General features: G+C 40.8%; 1 protein-coding gene across 1 annotated transcript in view; it reads right to left on the minus strand.

The window, feature by feature from the left end:
• Rcan2 (regulator of calcineurin 2) overlaps window positions 1-16839 on the minus strand; it is a 217072-nt gene that overhangs the window by 177805 nt on the left and 22428 nt on the right. The window contains exon 2 of the mRNA XM_032900686.1: window positions 4560-4786. Within this exon, the coding sequence (XP_032756577.1) occupies window positions 4560-4784 (225 nt within the window). The 5' untranslated portion in view covers window positions 4785-4786. The remainder of the gene's footprint in view (window positions 1-4559; window positions 4787-16839) is intronic.

Below are 16839 nucleotides of genomic sequence, written 5' to 3' on the forward strand. Positions count from 1 at the left end.
GCTTCTCCTTACTCAATTGACTTTAGATTAATATTTTATTGCAGTTCTTTTCCTCTAAAGGTCCTATCATGCAAGACTCCACAGCCAGCGGGATCCTGAAAGGCCAACAAAAGCAGGCCACACTAGAGGCAAATGAACCCCATTAACTTTCAGGTACTGGATGTTTTGAAGAGTTCAGTTCTAAATGGGTTTCACACAAAAATATTTATACTTCAGGCTGTATCATGCAAACAGCAATCTGTGTTTGTTGGTTTCGGGTGCCAGTTTTCTCCAGCTCTGGTTATCCTTTGTGTTATATAAACAGCACACAACCATCTGGCCCACAACAAGCCACGCTGAAGACTGGGCCTACTCACCACCGAAGCATCAAAGCAAAACAAGGGCTTTCTGAATTCTGCCTGACTGAAAATCAGAGGGAATGCCAAAGCCCTAAAATGCTTTTCAAAAATGTGCATCAGGTGATAGAGCAGAGAATGCTAAAAGAATGCCAGAAATGTGCGTAGGAGAATACTTCGACAGAAGCAAACATGGCTGGATCATGCCCTATGCCATTGCCTAGAATATGAGCAATCCAATTCAGTATTTCCTGGCTTACCTAGAAAAAGACAGAGCCCTAGAAAAGGCATCTCAGGCACACGGGAACATGGAGACAAGACTGTTAACAGGCTGTTTATAAGAGAAGTCTGATTTTTTTTAGTGCAGCTAAGAAACTTAAGGTGAATACTTTACAATAAGTGCAACAACAGGCTGAAATCGGACACCGATATCCAAATATCATGATTCGAAGGCAGACCACGGCCATAGGAAAGTGTCAGGTCATGAGGTCATGACTAGTCACGTGTTACACACGTGGACTATTGAAATGACACCAACTCTCTGCTAAAATCCCAGGCTACAAAACATGTCTTGCCCAACACAATTCACAGTCACCTCCAGCAGCCTTACTCACAGGAAAGCACAGAGGACTAACGTTTTCTATGTCTTTTCTCTCAGTCTAAAGTTAACCCCCACTCTACCAGAACACCCAAATGCTCCATCGTTTGGAGAAGGTGTCCATCATTTGACTTTTGTAGCTCAGATCTATGGAATCTGGACCTTGTGGAAATGATATCCTTGTAGAATAAGGTATAAATATCCTGAGTAGGATCATGGAAAACCTGGGTGGGGGTCTAGAGAGGTGACTCAAGATGGTGAAGAGCATGTACTGTTCTTCCAGCAGACGTGAGACCAGTATGCAGGCCCTGTGTTGGGTGGCTCAGTGGCTCCCGAATGCCTGGGACTCCAGTTCCAGTGACTTTAAGACTCTCTTTAGGCTTCCTCTGGAACCTACATGCATGTGACACATATGTAGATAAGAGGCATATATACATACATAAAAATGATTCTTTTCATTTAAAAAGATCATTGAAACACCAGATGATCATGTTTGTTTCCTGTTAGTGCGCCACAAATATTAGCAAGGACACAAAAGGATAGTTTGTGTTTACAAGTTGGGAGGATACAGGCTTACAACCAATGATGCTTTGAGCCTGTGGTGGGGCAATACTTCATGGCAGAGCAGAGTCATTCACCTCATGGTTGGTCTACAACAGACCTGAGAACTGACATGTACTTGAAAGGAAATCTCCCAATTACCTAGAGTTGGTTTGTTCTGCCTCTTAAAAGTTCCACACCCTCTCTATTACCACTCTAGGCTATAAGCCTTTAATACAGGCACTTCCGAGAGACGTTGCTATGCAAACACTAGCCACGTCACAGGGGATACTGTTTATGTATGATAACACTGCATAGATTACATTACATGCATCTATAGCATGTATTATATATAAATATGCACATTGTGGGTAATATGTGTACATACATGAATATTTGACTAAATAAAATAATCTAATCTACATCAGATTATTTAACATTCTAGAAACTTTCCACAATTGATGGCTGTGAGAAGGAACCAAGGTAGAAGACTTCCTGTCTGCTTTACCAAATATGATGATGTAGCTACTGGCCAATGGTGAAATGAGACAGAGAAAGCTCATTCGTCAGCAGGGAAAGGCACTGCCCCCAAGTATGACAACCTGAGTTCAATAACTAAGGACCACATGATTGAAGAAGAGAATGAGAATCAACTCCTGTAAATTGTCCTCTGGCTTCTACATACACACACACACACACACACACACACACACACACACACACACACATACACACACACATGCTATACATACATATACAGATATGCACTAAATAATGTATTAATTTTTAAAAATTCACTTCCTTAGCTATAAATTAGTATCATAATTATGTGATAGTGGTTTCATTTTTTTTCCTTTTTTTTTTTTCGGAGCTGGGGACCGAACCCAGGGCCTTGCAGTTGCTAGGCAAGCACTCTACCACTGAGCTAAATCCCCAACCCGTGGTTTCATTTTATTACATCATTTTATCAATTGTATTATCAAATTATTTCAAAACTAAATTCTGTCTTGTACTGCTACACAATAACTTTGAGATAAATATTGAAAATATTTTTCAACCCCTTTCCCAATCACAACTCAGAAGATCCAGAAGATCCACACAGACATGGGCCAACCTTCCCATAAATGTCTGCCCCTAGGCGTTATTCTTCAGGGTTCAAAATTTAAGCTCAGTTGATCAGCCAGTCTTGAACTGCACACATGTACCTGTTTTCTCCAGCTTAAAACATCCCATCCTAGAGGGAAGGCCATTAAGACTAAGGAAGTTCTAAAAGGAGGCTCATTAAGACTCAGAGAATTCTAAGGGGAGGCAATCAAGACTTGGGAAATAAACAACTCAGACTTCCCAGGAAATCCCTAAAACCTACTGTTTGCAGAAAGACACTCCTTCCCCAAGGGTATATGAGTAGGGAGGACTACTGAGGAGTTGAGACACTTTCCTACTTATCAAGCTGCCTGTAGACATGCAGTATACTCCAGGGCTCTGGCTTTCCTGACCTGCACCCGTGCTGAGGTAACTTTCAGTGCAGTTGCCTTTGGGTCATTTCAAGCCCTGTAATGTTACCCTTGCCCACACTCCTTTAAGTAGGTCTCAAAAACCCATTTAGTTCACCAAGACGGAATTGTTACATTGTCATCAGTTCTCTGTCCCAGAGGTGAATTTGTTCACATTTCTCCAGGACACAATTGCACTTCTAAAAATATCAGTACCTTCCTAGGTACCTATTGTTTCAACTGACTACCAGTATTTAATCATGAAAGAATAGAAGCCTCCCCTAGGCCTCCAAGGAGAATCCTCTTTACTGTGACACTTGGATAAATGGAAGGCACAAGGAGAAAATGGAGAGCCTTATTTTGTTGTTCATGGCAAGTAAATTCCAGAGCAAACAACCCACCCTGAACAAACGATAATCTGTCCTATAATCTGCTTTCTAATCCAAGAACGAAATCCCTATTTCTTCACGGCATGAACTACTTTTCTGCCTTAAATAGCCTGTTAATCATGGGCCTGAAGCTTCTAATCACAGATAATTCATTGCACTTCAAGCTATTTTCAGCCCACAATTTCAATTGTTCAAGGCCAAAGCGATATTGCTATATAGTGTCTTTAAATGGGTTGAAATACCTGCTCCCCCCATACACATATAATGCTTTATTCCATGGCTCATTAAGAACAATCACAAAAATATCACTAAAACTCAGAAACCAAATTTCCAATTAACTGTGCTCAGTCAACAAGTCTGGACTTCAGAAATTTAAAGAACTAACATTTACAAAATGGCAAATCAGAAAGTGTTCCCATCTCATACAAAGCCACATGCTTTAGTTAAGAAATAAAGGTCATTTTTCCTTCAAAATACCAATGATTACAGCATAGTATAATGGTAAACATTTATACATCAGCATCCACATCTATGCAGGAAGGTTGGACCCATCCAGCTATCCCATGTAAAAGATCTGCAACCTGAAATAAACTCAAGAAGAATCCCCAAATGGAATATTTACTGCGATTTCCAGGAACATTTTCACCATCACAAGTTGGCTTCTTAAAATGAGCAACCAGAAAACACTTATTCAAACTCAACCTTGTTTCACAATCATATCAAAGTACCATTGTTGGTGAACAATGTAACACAGTATAACAACAACTATCAAGGTACACATGAGCAGAGAAAACCTCAGATGGCCTGCTAGCTCTCTTCTGACCATCCCAGAAAGTCACCACACTGATGAAAGGGTGGGGACAGGGGTAACATTTTGGCAGAATGAGTGGAAAGAAAGCTTTTAAGGGTTTAAAAAAATCTGCTCAAGTGCCTCTTATAGTCCAGATCCTGTACACCACTTCTTCTGTTAGCAGGACCTACAAGCCACTGATGACCAGGTTCCATTCCGTACAATCTCATACAAATAGTCAGGCACACCTCCACCTCAGCGGCTACCTTATACTGGCCAGGCCTTTCCTGGTCCTGATAACCAATTCCCAAGGCAGAGTCGAGGAGACACATCTAAAACCTTTCAAAAGATCAACGTCAAATGGGAAAGGAGGCTCTTGTCCAATTCCCCCGTGCTTCAAAACGTGTGTCTTACCTTGCTCTCTTCTTCTTCAAACACGGACTGGTGAACATTGCAGGCAAACAATGAGTTGGGGAGATCATTGAAGTCGGTGAGTGCTTGGAAGGCCTCTTCAGCAAAACACTGAGTGACAGCCCAGTCTCTGTCTATGCAGCAGAGGAAGAAAAGTCCCCCATCTTCAGGGACCGATGCCTGCTGCCCCAGGCTCCTCATTCCAATGAAGTAGGCGTCTCCCCTCATCCCTGAAGAGGCAAAGACAGATGTGTGTTGGAGTCAAACAAAATTCTTAAAACTCTTGTTTGTGGGGCCCAGTTCCCGGGGCGGGGGGGCTGAAATTAAATTGATTAAAAGGACACTCACTAAGACCACAAGTTCCTACTGAGTTCCAGGCACTGTTCTAAGTAATTTGTATGTAATGTGTGCATTACATGACAGGCCAGAGGCCATACTGAATGTCTCTTTCAGTTGCTCTCCATATTTTATTTGAAACAAGATCTCTTACTGATCCTGAAGGCTGTTGATTCAGGAAGACTGACCGGCCAATGAGCATTAGGACTCCACCTGCCACCCCACTTGCCCCCAAGTGGGGGCTATAGATATTTCCCCCCACTCTTGCCTTTTCTTGTGAGTGCTGGGACCCCAAACTCAGATGGTTGTGCTTGCAAAGCAAGTCGTTTACTGATGGAGCCTTCTCACTCTGCACTCATGAGGTTCAGTGAGCTACAATTTGTATGCTATTGCCTCTTTTGAGCCTGAAACACACTATGGGATGAGGTTGTTTGTAATGTCCATTTTTGTTACAGAACCCTGGTGGGAATTTGTTAAGTGTGATGATTTGTGTATGCTCAGCCCAGAGAGTAGACAGTGAGGCCCTGTGGGCATGGGCTTTAAGACCCTCATCCTAGCTGCCTGGAAGCCAGTATTCTGCTAGCAGCCTGCACACGAAGATGTAGAACTCTCAGCTCCTCCTGCACCATGCCTACCTGGATGCTGCCATGCTCTCCCCATGATGATAATGAACTGTTGAACCTGTAAGCCAGCCCCAGTGAAATGTTGTCCTTATAAGAGTTGCTTTGGTCATGGTGTCTGTTCACAGCAGTAAAACCCTAAGATAGTAAGCAATATTTGATGGCAACACTGCATTATATATGAAATCTGAGAAAAATATTTTAAAAAATTCAGTAATTTGGCTGAGCAAGATGGCTCAGTGAGTAAAGGCATTTTCTCCTGAGCCAGATGACCTGAGTTTGATCCCTGAGACTCAAATAATGGAGGGGAAAACCCAACTCCCACAAATTGTCCTCTAACTTCCAGTTGTGTGCTGTGACACACAGGCAGGCCATCTCTAACCCCCACACACACCTAAAATGAACAAATATAATGTAATACATTTTTAAAAATTAAATAACTTGGAAATGGGCCTTATGATAAATCACTATATCTATGGCAAATAAAAATACAATACAATTAATTTTGTATCTTAAAGGTTTCAAATATGCAATGAGTGCCACACTTTCTGAAGTTAAAGCAAAAATGCTTATTTTAAATAGGAATATAGAATACTTTTAGGCTTAAATATTCTATAATCCAGTTCTATAGTTCTAAATGTAAAAATGAATATTTTTAATTAAAAGGAAAAAATACCTAAACTATATCAATATGAAGGAAATCTCGCAGCTTGACCACTCATTTGTTATATTGTTATTCCAGATGTTTCACACATAGTAGTGCAATAGTTATTTAATAACTACTTTTGCTAAGAATAGCGAAAGCGTACTACTTTTTTTTTTTTTTATTAACTTGAGTATTTCTTATATACATTTCGAGTGTTATTCCTTTTCCCGGTTTCCGGGCAAACATCCCTCTCCCCCCTCCCCTTCTTTATGGGTGTTCCCCTCCCCATCCTCCCCCCATTGCCGCCCTCCCCCCAACAATCTAGTTCACTGGGGGTTCAGTCTTAGCAGGACCCAGGGCTTCCCCTTCCACTGGTGCTCTTACTAGGACATTCATTGCTACTTATGAGGTCAGAGTCCAGGGTCAGTCCATGTATAGTTTTTAGGTAGTGGCTTAGTCCCTGGAAGCTCTGGTTGCTTGGCATTGTTGTACATATGGGGTCTCGAGCCCCTTCAAGCTCTTCCAGTTCTTTCTCTGATTCCTTCAATGGGGGTCCTATTCTCAATTCAGTGCTGGCATTCGCCTCTGTGTTTGCTGTATTCTGGCTGTGTCTCTCAGGAGAGATCTACATCCGGCTCCTGTCGGCCTGCACTTCTTTGCTTCATCCATCTTGTCTAATTGGATGGCTGTATATGAATGGGCCACATGTGGGCAGGCTCTGAATGGGTGTTCCTTCTGTGTCTGTTTTAATCTTTGCCTCTCTATTCCTGCCAAGGGTATTCTTGTTCCCCTTTAAAGAAGGAGTGAAGCATTCACATTTTGATCATTAAGTCTTGAGTTTCATTTGTTCTAGGCATCTAGGGTAATTCAAGCATTTGGGCTAATAGCCACTTATCAATGAGTGCATACCATGTGTGTTTTTCTGTGATTGGGTTACCTCACTCAGGATGATATTTTCCAGTTCCACCATTTGCCTACTAATTTCATAAAGTCATTGTTTTTGATAGCTGAGTAATATTCCATTGTGTAGATGTACCACATTTTCTGTATCCATTCCTCTGTTGAAGGGCATCTGGGTTCTTTCCAGCTTCTGGCTACTATAAATAAGGCTGCGATGAACATAGTGGAGCACGTGTCTTTTTTATATGTTGGGGCATCTTTTGGGTATATGCCCAAGAGAGGTATAGCTGGGTCCTCAGGTAGTTCAATGTCCAATTTTCTGAGGAACCTCCAGACTGATTTCCAGAATGGTTGTACCAGTCTGCAATCCCACTAACAATGGAGGAGTGTTCCTCTTTCTCCGCATCCTTGCCAGCATCTGCTGTCACCTGAGTTTTTGATCTTAGCCATTCTCACTGGTGTGAGGTGAAATCTCAGGGTTGTTTTGATTTGCATTTCCTTATGACTAAAGATGTTGAACATTTCTTTAGGTGTTTCTCAGCCATTCGGCATTCCTCAGCTGTGAATTCTTTGTTTAGCTCTTCTGAACCCCATTTTTAATAGGGTTATTTGTCTCCCTCAGGTACTACTTTTTATTAACAGTGTATAGGAAGACTAAAATGTCATTAGAATCCAGGAGACAAGAGCACAAATCAGTGTCAATCCACCTTAATCAAAAAGTTTCAACTGAATCAAAACTGGTCCTCAGATTTTGTCAGATGAGTTCTGAGACTCATTCAATTATTCTTTCGCCAAGGAAAATTAAGATTCATAGCTGAACAAATTAAGTTCAATAAAGCCAACGGTAAGCCACACTCGCAACTCCTTTCCATCTATGTGAATAGCTTGTACTTCTGTCCCAGCTGGGCAATGCGCTAATCTTCATGAGACTTTATTTTAAGCACCTTACTTTGAATAAAGACTTCGAGTCAGTGCACTTTGGGTGAGCAACCTCCACTTCTTGAATGGAGAAAGACTTCAGAAGTCAGAGCTTTGAACAAAGGAACCCTAATCACCCTGATTTCTCCTTCCATTCCATTAAGTGACTCACTTCATACGCTGGAGAAGGCAAAGGATGGTTCAGCGACTCCATTTATTCTTGTAACACGAGAGCAAAAACCTCCCCCTGCCTCCTTCCAGTTAATTAGGAGAGTCTCACCTTCCCCTGTTCCCTCTGTCCTTTATTAAAACATAAACAGCCATGGAGATCCCTCAGCTAACTTCTCCCACTTCCCACTCAATGCTCTCTCGCTGGAGAAGCCGAACTGTATATTCAGTTTTTCTCTTCTTCTGTTCTGGTCAATGTTTTTCTAGGTCCCGCCCACATAGCCTAGGTCCACTCCGCTGCCCAGCCACACTATTTCTTCAGTTTCTGCAGAGTGGGTCCTGGTACCTCATCTGGAAGGCGGGGGAAGACTAGCTCATCCTTTACACCCAACAGGCAAATCCTTCCAAGGAAACAGTAAAAGCTAACATGGAGTTTGTGAGAAAGCGTGATTTGGCTCAACCCTTCTTTGACTTTTACCTGACCATCTCCTCATTTCCATATTCCTTCACACAGAACTCCTATGCTGTCCTCCCTGGAAATAAGCACTCCATAACCTGTCTCTCCACTGCACATTCCTCCAGGAATCTGCTAGTGACTTGTGGCTTCAAGCTGACCAAATCATACAGAAATAGCTGTTCTCCAAATACAAACATCTCCTTACTCCTTAGGTAAAATCTGTGCTGGGTCAAAAAGATGACTTAGTAAGTGGAGGTTCTTGCCAGGGAAACCTGAGGGTATGAGCTCAGTCTCCAAAACTCAAGTAAACATGGAGAACCGAGGACTCCACAAAGTTGATCTCTGGCATCCATGGGAATATTGTGGCATGGCTGAACATATGTATGCACATTTATGCACACAGAGAGAGAGAGAGAATGAGAGAGAGAGAGAGAGAGAGAGAGAGACAGAGACAGAGACAGAGACAGAGACAGAGACAGACAGAGACAGAGACGCAGACGCAGACGCAGACGCAGACGCAGACGCAGACGCAGACGCAGACGCAGACGCAGACGCAGACGCAGACGCAGACGCAGACGCAGACGCAGAGAGAGGGAACTGAAAGCTGGAAACATTTATTGAGCTAGCAATGCTCCCTTACATTGGGCCTGATAACCCCGCTGTGTAAAATTTGGTTACACTCATAGAAAGGAAATGCAATCGCATTAATCTGCCTTGATTAATTGTAATTATTTTTTAGCAAAAGTACTTTCTTTCTAGATACTCAGAAGTTTATAAGCGGTGTTTTTTTTTTGTTTTGTTTTGCATTTTCTAAATGTAACATCAACATATGTTCTAAAGTTATTTCCCCTATCTGTTAACTTTATCATCGCTTGTTCTTCATTACACTTTTGTAAATATTAATGAGAGTAATCCTTTTGAAATTTAAAGAGAAACATTGCTTTGCTCTTTTTTTAAATAACCAAGCATCACAAAATAAAGCAAAAAAAAAATCAGCTTGAAGATTCACAGGGTCTAGGAAGATGCGTAGAAATAACCCGGGAGTGCAGGGGAACTTAGAGAAATCTGTCTCCCTGAGGAAGATGACTGCTCCAGAGCCTTATCTGGGGCAGAAATATCCTGGATTTCTTGCCTTTCATTCTTTCGGCCATCAGCAGGAAGCTGCCTGAGCCAGCATGGTCTTGGGGTGAGTGCCATGATGTCAGAACGTGGTCCAGGAATGGAGTCGGGTGAGGATTCAGGATCCTTGTGAGAGAACTCCAAGGAAACAAGACAGGAGTCTTGTTTCAGTGTCTCCAAAACAGGAATTGTTTTTGAAATGTGGCTTTGCGCTTCTCCCACTTGTAGCAGGTAAGAATGAATCTACTTCAGATTACTCATTATTGGGCGCTGCTCGTATCCAAGCACGTTAGTCTGCCTCTCAGAAAGACGGGTTTTTTTTTTGTTGTTGTTGTTGTTTTTTGGGTTTTTTTTTTTTGTTTTTTTTTTTTTTTTTTGTTTTTTTTTTTTTTTTTTTTTTTGCCACAAATGGCTTGCCTTTGTGGTTGGGTGCAGCTTGAACTCATGAGAACTTTACTCGCGTGATATTTCTTAACCCTCAGAGTATAAATGGCCTGATGCTCTGAAAAGGTTGGACGTTGCATGGGAAAGAGAGAAAAGAAAACTAGGAGAGGCCAGGGACTCCAATGGAAATGAAAGAAGTCATTCAAAATTAGTGCGTTCACTATGCAACTGGATAACATGTTTAAATGCCGTGCTCCAGTAACCTTAGAACAAGGAAAATATATTTTTAAGGTGATCACCAACCTTCGGTGAGCATAACTGAACATGAGAACGGAAAATTGTGATGATGCAAAGAAGGTTGTAGTAATGAAACATTAAGCCTCATAATGCAACAAACTGCTCTGTTGTTATTGTTGTTGTTATTGTTATTATTATTATTTCTATCTTGTTAAATTTGCAATTAAAATCTAATGGGCAACCATTATCTACACAACATCACCTAATAAGATGTACATGTGTGTTGTTCTGATTTTGAAGTGTGAGGTTGGACATCAATGGGGCCAGTTCAGACACTCAGCTGCCCACTGCCTCTGACATTGGTACTGCATCTTCAGACTTCTCCAGGCATCCTGCCCAGCCCTCTGCCACAGCCCACCCTTTGCTGTGACTAGAGCCTCCTTACTCAGTGACTCAGGCCAGACTTGAATTTCCTGAGAGTGGAGCTTAAAGACACAAAGACAGAGCTGACGCCTATCAACGCCCTCAACGTGGTGCTTGCCTGTGTTATATAACTATGTGGCCCCTTTCAGGAAGGAAAAGAGCAAAGAATACAGTAATCAACCTAAAAGTCACTAATAATACACCCTTTCAAATATTTATACTAAGAACAAAAGTAATTCTTTACTTTATTGTTTGATTTATAAGATGCTATTTTATAAAAGAAAGATGACAAGCTTCTCGAAGAATTCATGTAGTGAAAAATAAAGATAACAGAACTATACTAAGAAGGGAATAAATGTAGTTCATAATCCTGTCCAAGGAAGTTTTGGACAACGGTTTGGTTGTGAGTGTGTGTGTGTGTGTGTGTGTGTGTGTGTGTGTGTGTGTGAGAGAGAGAGAGAGAGAGAGAGAGAGAGAGAGAGAGAGTGAGAGAGAGAGAGACAGAGAGAGAGGCACAGGAGGTGCTACAATACCTTTGTGCATGTGTGCATAGGTACAAACATGTATTCATGAAGGCTAGAGGTCAGCCTCAGTGTGTTCCTCAGGTGCTACTGACCTTCTGAGACAGTCTCTCTCTCTCTCTCTCTCTCTCTCTCTCTCTCTCTCTCTCTCTCTCTCCTCTCTCTCTCTCCCCTCCCCCTCTCTCTCTCTCTCAAAAAGCTAGCCAAACAGCTAACCAGTGAGCCCCAGAGAGCATCCTCTCTCCACTCCTTGGCTCTCAGCTGAGAGCCTGCTGCTGCATGGGGCTTAGCTATGCAGGTCGAGGATGCAGCTCAGAGCACCTCACACTTGTGTGGCAAGTACTTTCTGCATTGTGCTATCTTGCAATCCACCCTAGTGGGGTTTTTTTTGGGGGGTGGGGAGCGTGAGTCGGGCATGTAAAAATTTTTCTAAAAATTAGGATCACATCCTTGGACTACAAGATTATACAAACAAACCAGCCAAATAAATCCTCTGGTTTTGTTTTTCTTAAGTTTTCGGGGTTTCTTCCCTCTGAGACAGAGTTTCATGTCATAGCTTAGGTCGACCCCAGATTCACTGTATAGCCTTGGATATCCTTAAGCGTTTGATCTCCCTGCCTCACCTCCGAAGTGCTAGGATTATAGGTGTGCACAATCATACTAGGAAAATGACATTAATTTTAATGGCCACATAGCCTCAGTGTTTAGGTCCGTCATAATTTATTTAGCTCTTCTTCTGTTGTTTGACATTTGGGAGGGCTCCCATGGGAGAAGTGGAGAAGTTCAAAACTTCCTTAGAAGAAGAAAACACACGTTTTCAAGAATCAATTCAAAACAAAGCAAAGCAAAACAAAACAAACAAACAAACACCCAGCAAGTCCCCAAGGGACAATCCTTTGCTACAAGCAGGAGTTGAAGTTTCCCTCTCAGCAAAAATTCAGAAACACGACACTTTGGTTATCTTACAAGGTAGTTAGTTGACAGCGTCTTGAAGCTCCACAACTTATATGCGAATGGTGGATATTATTATTATTATTATTATTATTATATTATCATTATTATTATTTCGAGGCTCCTCATCATCAAGCCAGTGGCAGGGAAAAGGCAGTTGTTCACATAAAACTCTTAAATGGATCACTGTGTTCCACAGTCCAGCAGCAGCCCTGTCCGTGAAGCCTTCATCAATCATCCTAAGGACAAACAAGAACCACACTGGAGTCTTTGGTGTGAGTCCTGTTAGATCCTCTTGGCAAGGAAAGATGTTGAGAAGAAAAAGAAAATGAAATAAAAAAAAAAAGCCAGCCTCCCACACCAGCAATAACAGAGAAATGCGGTTTATTTAAATATTACAAAGGGAGGGGCCATGAGTGTCTGGTTGAACTGGACTCACAGTCATACAGGGGAGAGAAAGCTAACAGTGGAAGAACCATCTCCATTTTAATTTCTTTGCTCACACATGAAAGTAATAATCACTCAGGATTTTTTTTAAAAATGTATAATTTCATTCATCAATTAAATGGGAAAAGACCCAAAGGACAACAGGATGCTTTCTTGCTCTAAATATAAGCCACCAACCTTCCCTGCTTAACAGGGAAGTTGAAGGCAGTAGCCTCGGAATACATGCTGGTTACATGCAAAAGAGAGTAAATCCACTCTCCCTTTACAAGCTGCAGGCAGAACTATCATTCCAACCCCTCTGAATTCCGCTCCTAACAGATCTTCCTATGGTACAGTGAAATCCAGGGGGAAATTAAGGACTGTTGGATGTCGTTATTGTCACAGAGTTACTCCTTTGTGGAGATTCAAATTTCCAAGTCCCTGAGTCCTGAAAGTTTGACCCTTCTAATAATGGGTCACCTGTCCCAGGAGACTGGAGTGTGTGTGCGTGTGGCCCCACAGGACTTCTTTGCAGCCGTGTACTGGATGTAGAAGGGTGGAGCTAATTGAAAGTCCTCTGGAAGAGTTGAGGAGCCACAGAAGGAAAAACAAAACTGTAAACATTTACAGAGAGGCTTAAACTGGCTTTAACATCAATCAGAATCACTTAGCCAATAGTGTCAGATGCAATCTTTTTTTTTTAAAGGCTGATGCTAGGCTGGACGGCTAGAAGAATGGCTCAGTGGTTAGGGCATACGCTGTTCTTGCAAGGGTATGAGTTCAGTTCCCAGCCCTGGTTTTGGGTAGCTAATTACTATTTTTAACTCCAGGAGGGTCCAAAGGGTCCCATGGAGATCTTCTGGTCTCCATGGGCAACTGAACTCACATCCAAAACCCACATATGTGTGTACGACTAAAACTAAGTCATTTTTTAAAAGAGCTAATACCTCCTCAGAGAAGGGATAGCACGTCTCATCCGAGGCCTCTTCGTATGGAAAGAATGGCATGGCCAAGAGTAGATACTAAACCAATTAGGAAAGTCGAGTTAGCCAAAAGATGAGAGCAGGAGGAGGGAACACGGGAAATGAGACTGGAGTGTGATTCTAGAGAAAGAAAGAATTTTATCTTTGGTTTTGAAGCTTATTTAAGAAGGGGACCTTATAACATTTAACAAAAGCTTTTTTTCTGGGTTAAATCTTGCATTTGATCTGGGTGTGACAACTGACACCTGTAATCCTGGCACTTGAGAGGCCGAGGTAGAAGGACTGCCATGATTTTGAGTCTAACCTTGGCTGCATTGGGAGTTCCAGGCTAGCCTGAGCTACAGTAGAAGACCCCATCTCTCAACCAAGAAAGTTAAAACAAAAATGGTTGCCTTCCTAGCACAGCAGGCATCCCATCTCACAAAACAAAAGTCCAAAACTAGGAATGTCATTCGGGCAGGAATGGCAGAACCTTCCAGAACATGGAGGTAAAGGCAGGAGGATCAGAGTTCAAAGTCATCCCAAATTAATGACAAGAGGCTGAGGTCAGCTCCCAGCTATGAAGAACTCTGTTTCAAGGGCAAAAACAAAATGAAACAAAAAATACACAAACAAACTTTTAGTTTAGATGCTTATAATACAACTTGTCCATATTTCTGTCCTATTCAAACTAGAAAAGAAAGAAGCTTTAGTACGAAAAGTATGGTCTACAAAGGGAGAAAAATGAACAAGGAATACAAAACCAACCCAAGCCTTGTTTTAAGTTTTAAAACTTCTTTTACCTTTCCATGCATGCATGTAATGAATTTTGTTGATTTCCCTCTTATTGACCTGTCTTCCCAACCCCCAACCACTTTCATAAATTTACTAATTTTTTTTAAATTTATGATCCACTGAATTTCATTAGGGCTGTTTGATTGAACGTGAGTAGGGGATAATTTACTGGAGCATAGTCAACAATTTAAGTCTAAATATATTTATTTTTATTAGATAAAAATGTGGAGCAATATAAAGCCCCTTGCAGTAGATAAGAAAAACCATGCCTCAGTTCTTTAATGAGGTTAATAAGGAGGAGGATCAATGGAAGTGACTAGTGACTAATCGACTCTAACGTCAAGTTCAATTTTGACTTAAAAAACAAATAATTGAGTTACAAGAGATCTGCTAGTTTACAGGAACCTAAAGATGGTTGAATATTAATGAAAAATAATGTTGCTTTAATGAAGAGTAAAACAAAAAAGAAAGAAATCCTGATAGCTACTTAAAAGTTGATCTGGTTAAGTGAATTTAAATTTTTTTAAAGACTAGAAACCAATACAAATTTTTGTAGTGCTTTAAAAGAATCTCTTCAGCTCTAGAATCAAGTTTAAATTAAATTTAATCTCTCTTACAATATGTGGAAAGCCAGTTCACTGCGTGAGCATTCTTATATACGTACTAATGATTTTATAGTTAGCATTCACTCCTAAGTGGGATCCTTTTAATTGTCCTTTTGATAGTTTAATGTCTAGATATTCCTGGAGGTAAGACAAGGCTTTTTGTTCATTTTCCCCATCTTACGGATAGATTGAAGTATAATATTAGTAACCACAAGCTGTGCTGGAATTCTGAGATACAAAGGGGAAACACGATGTTCTTAAGCTGCACTCCATAGAAACCCATTAGAACTCCTTCCGAAGTATAATGGGACCTATTTAATTCAGTTGCAGAATTTTCACACCTGCCGGGCTGTGTGAACCTCATGCTATTCTTGATACCGGTTGGGATCAGTCCTGAAAAAGTCAGGAGCATAAAGATTTTAACTCATAGTTTTCAAAGACATTTATCATCCATGTCCCCTTTCCGGATGCCTCCTGGGGCCACCGTTCTTCCCTACAGCTCATACTGGGCCATAATTTAATTAATTCCCCAAGAGCACAGCGTCTTAGGAATAGTTATGAAGCACATAAACCAAACGAGTTGTCTCTATCCTCTCCCTGGGTGCGATTTATCTTCTTCATCGTCGTACATGGTCTCCCGGGAGAGTGACAGATCTCTATGGTCTTCTAAATGGGCACAATGAGAAGGGAAAAAAGAGGCCATATCTACTCAGGACCTGATGGAATAAGAAAGAAGGGACTTAGACCCCATTTCCACAAGCCCGCCCTCATCCAGTAATTGTATTTAGAATAAGATGACTTCAGTAGAGTTAGGTGAGAACTCCATCTTTAAGGAGGAAAATTACCATTATTAAATGGTGTTTTTATTTATCCTTTGTGAAAGTCATAGACGAATAGAGTATATTTCTTCATAGCAACTCTCTGCCCTCCCCTCTTACTCCTCTGGGGTCTCCTTCCTGTCTCCCTTACATCTTCCTGCCCTCTTTTCCCCATACTTTTAAGAATTAAAGTATAATTGCATAATTATAATTGTGTGTTGTCCCAGTTCCTTTTCTTCCTTTTAATTCTCCCATGTATTTATGCCCTTTCTCTCTCTTAAATTTATGCCCCAAGAACTCGTTACCTTTTCTTTAATTTTGTATATTGTAATTTGTAATTATATACATATATGTGTATGTATACAGAGATACATATATATATCAAATATACATACAAATATAGATGTATATGTACATATTTATCAAAACATATCAATATATTCATTTCTAAATATGTAAACATAATCTTCTTAGTCTGTATAGTGTATGCATATGTGCTAGAATATCCCAATTATGGTCGTTGGTATTCCTTTAAAATTTTGTTACTATTTTTTTGATGATTATTCAGACCAATCTGATAAATGTCAGAGGCTCATGTTATTTAGATTATTACATTATATTCATTACATTCTTTCTTGTATCACTATTTAATGATGTTAGGTATACATAGTAATTACTCTAGGTATAAAGTATTTTTTCCTTATTTTATATGTTGGGATTATAATATAATTACATCGTTTCTTTCTTCCCTTTTCCCCACACAAACCCTCCCATATACTTTTCCTCATTCTCTTCTAAATTCATTGCCTTTTAAAAATTAATCATTGTTACATGCACAAATATAAGTATATATACATATATGTTCCTAAGCATAACCTGCTTCATCTGTGTAATGTGATCTGCATGCACACTTTCAGGGGTGACCATTCGGAATTGGATAACCAGTGGGTGTGCTCTTCCTAGAAGACTATTCCTCCTGCTCTCAGCAGTCCTTAGA

Source organism: Rattus rattus, chromosome 4 (genome assembly GCF_011064425.1).
Source record: "Rattus rattus isolate New Zealand chromosome 4, Rrattus_CSIRO_v1, whole genome shotgun sequence".
In the NCBI taxonomy this organism is placed as follows: Eukaryota; Metazoa; Chordata; class Mammalia; order Rodentia; family Muridae; genus Rattus; species Rattus rattus.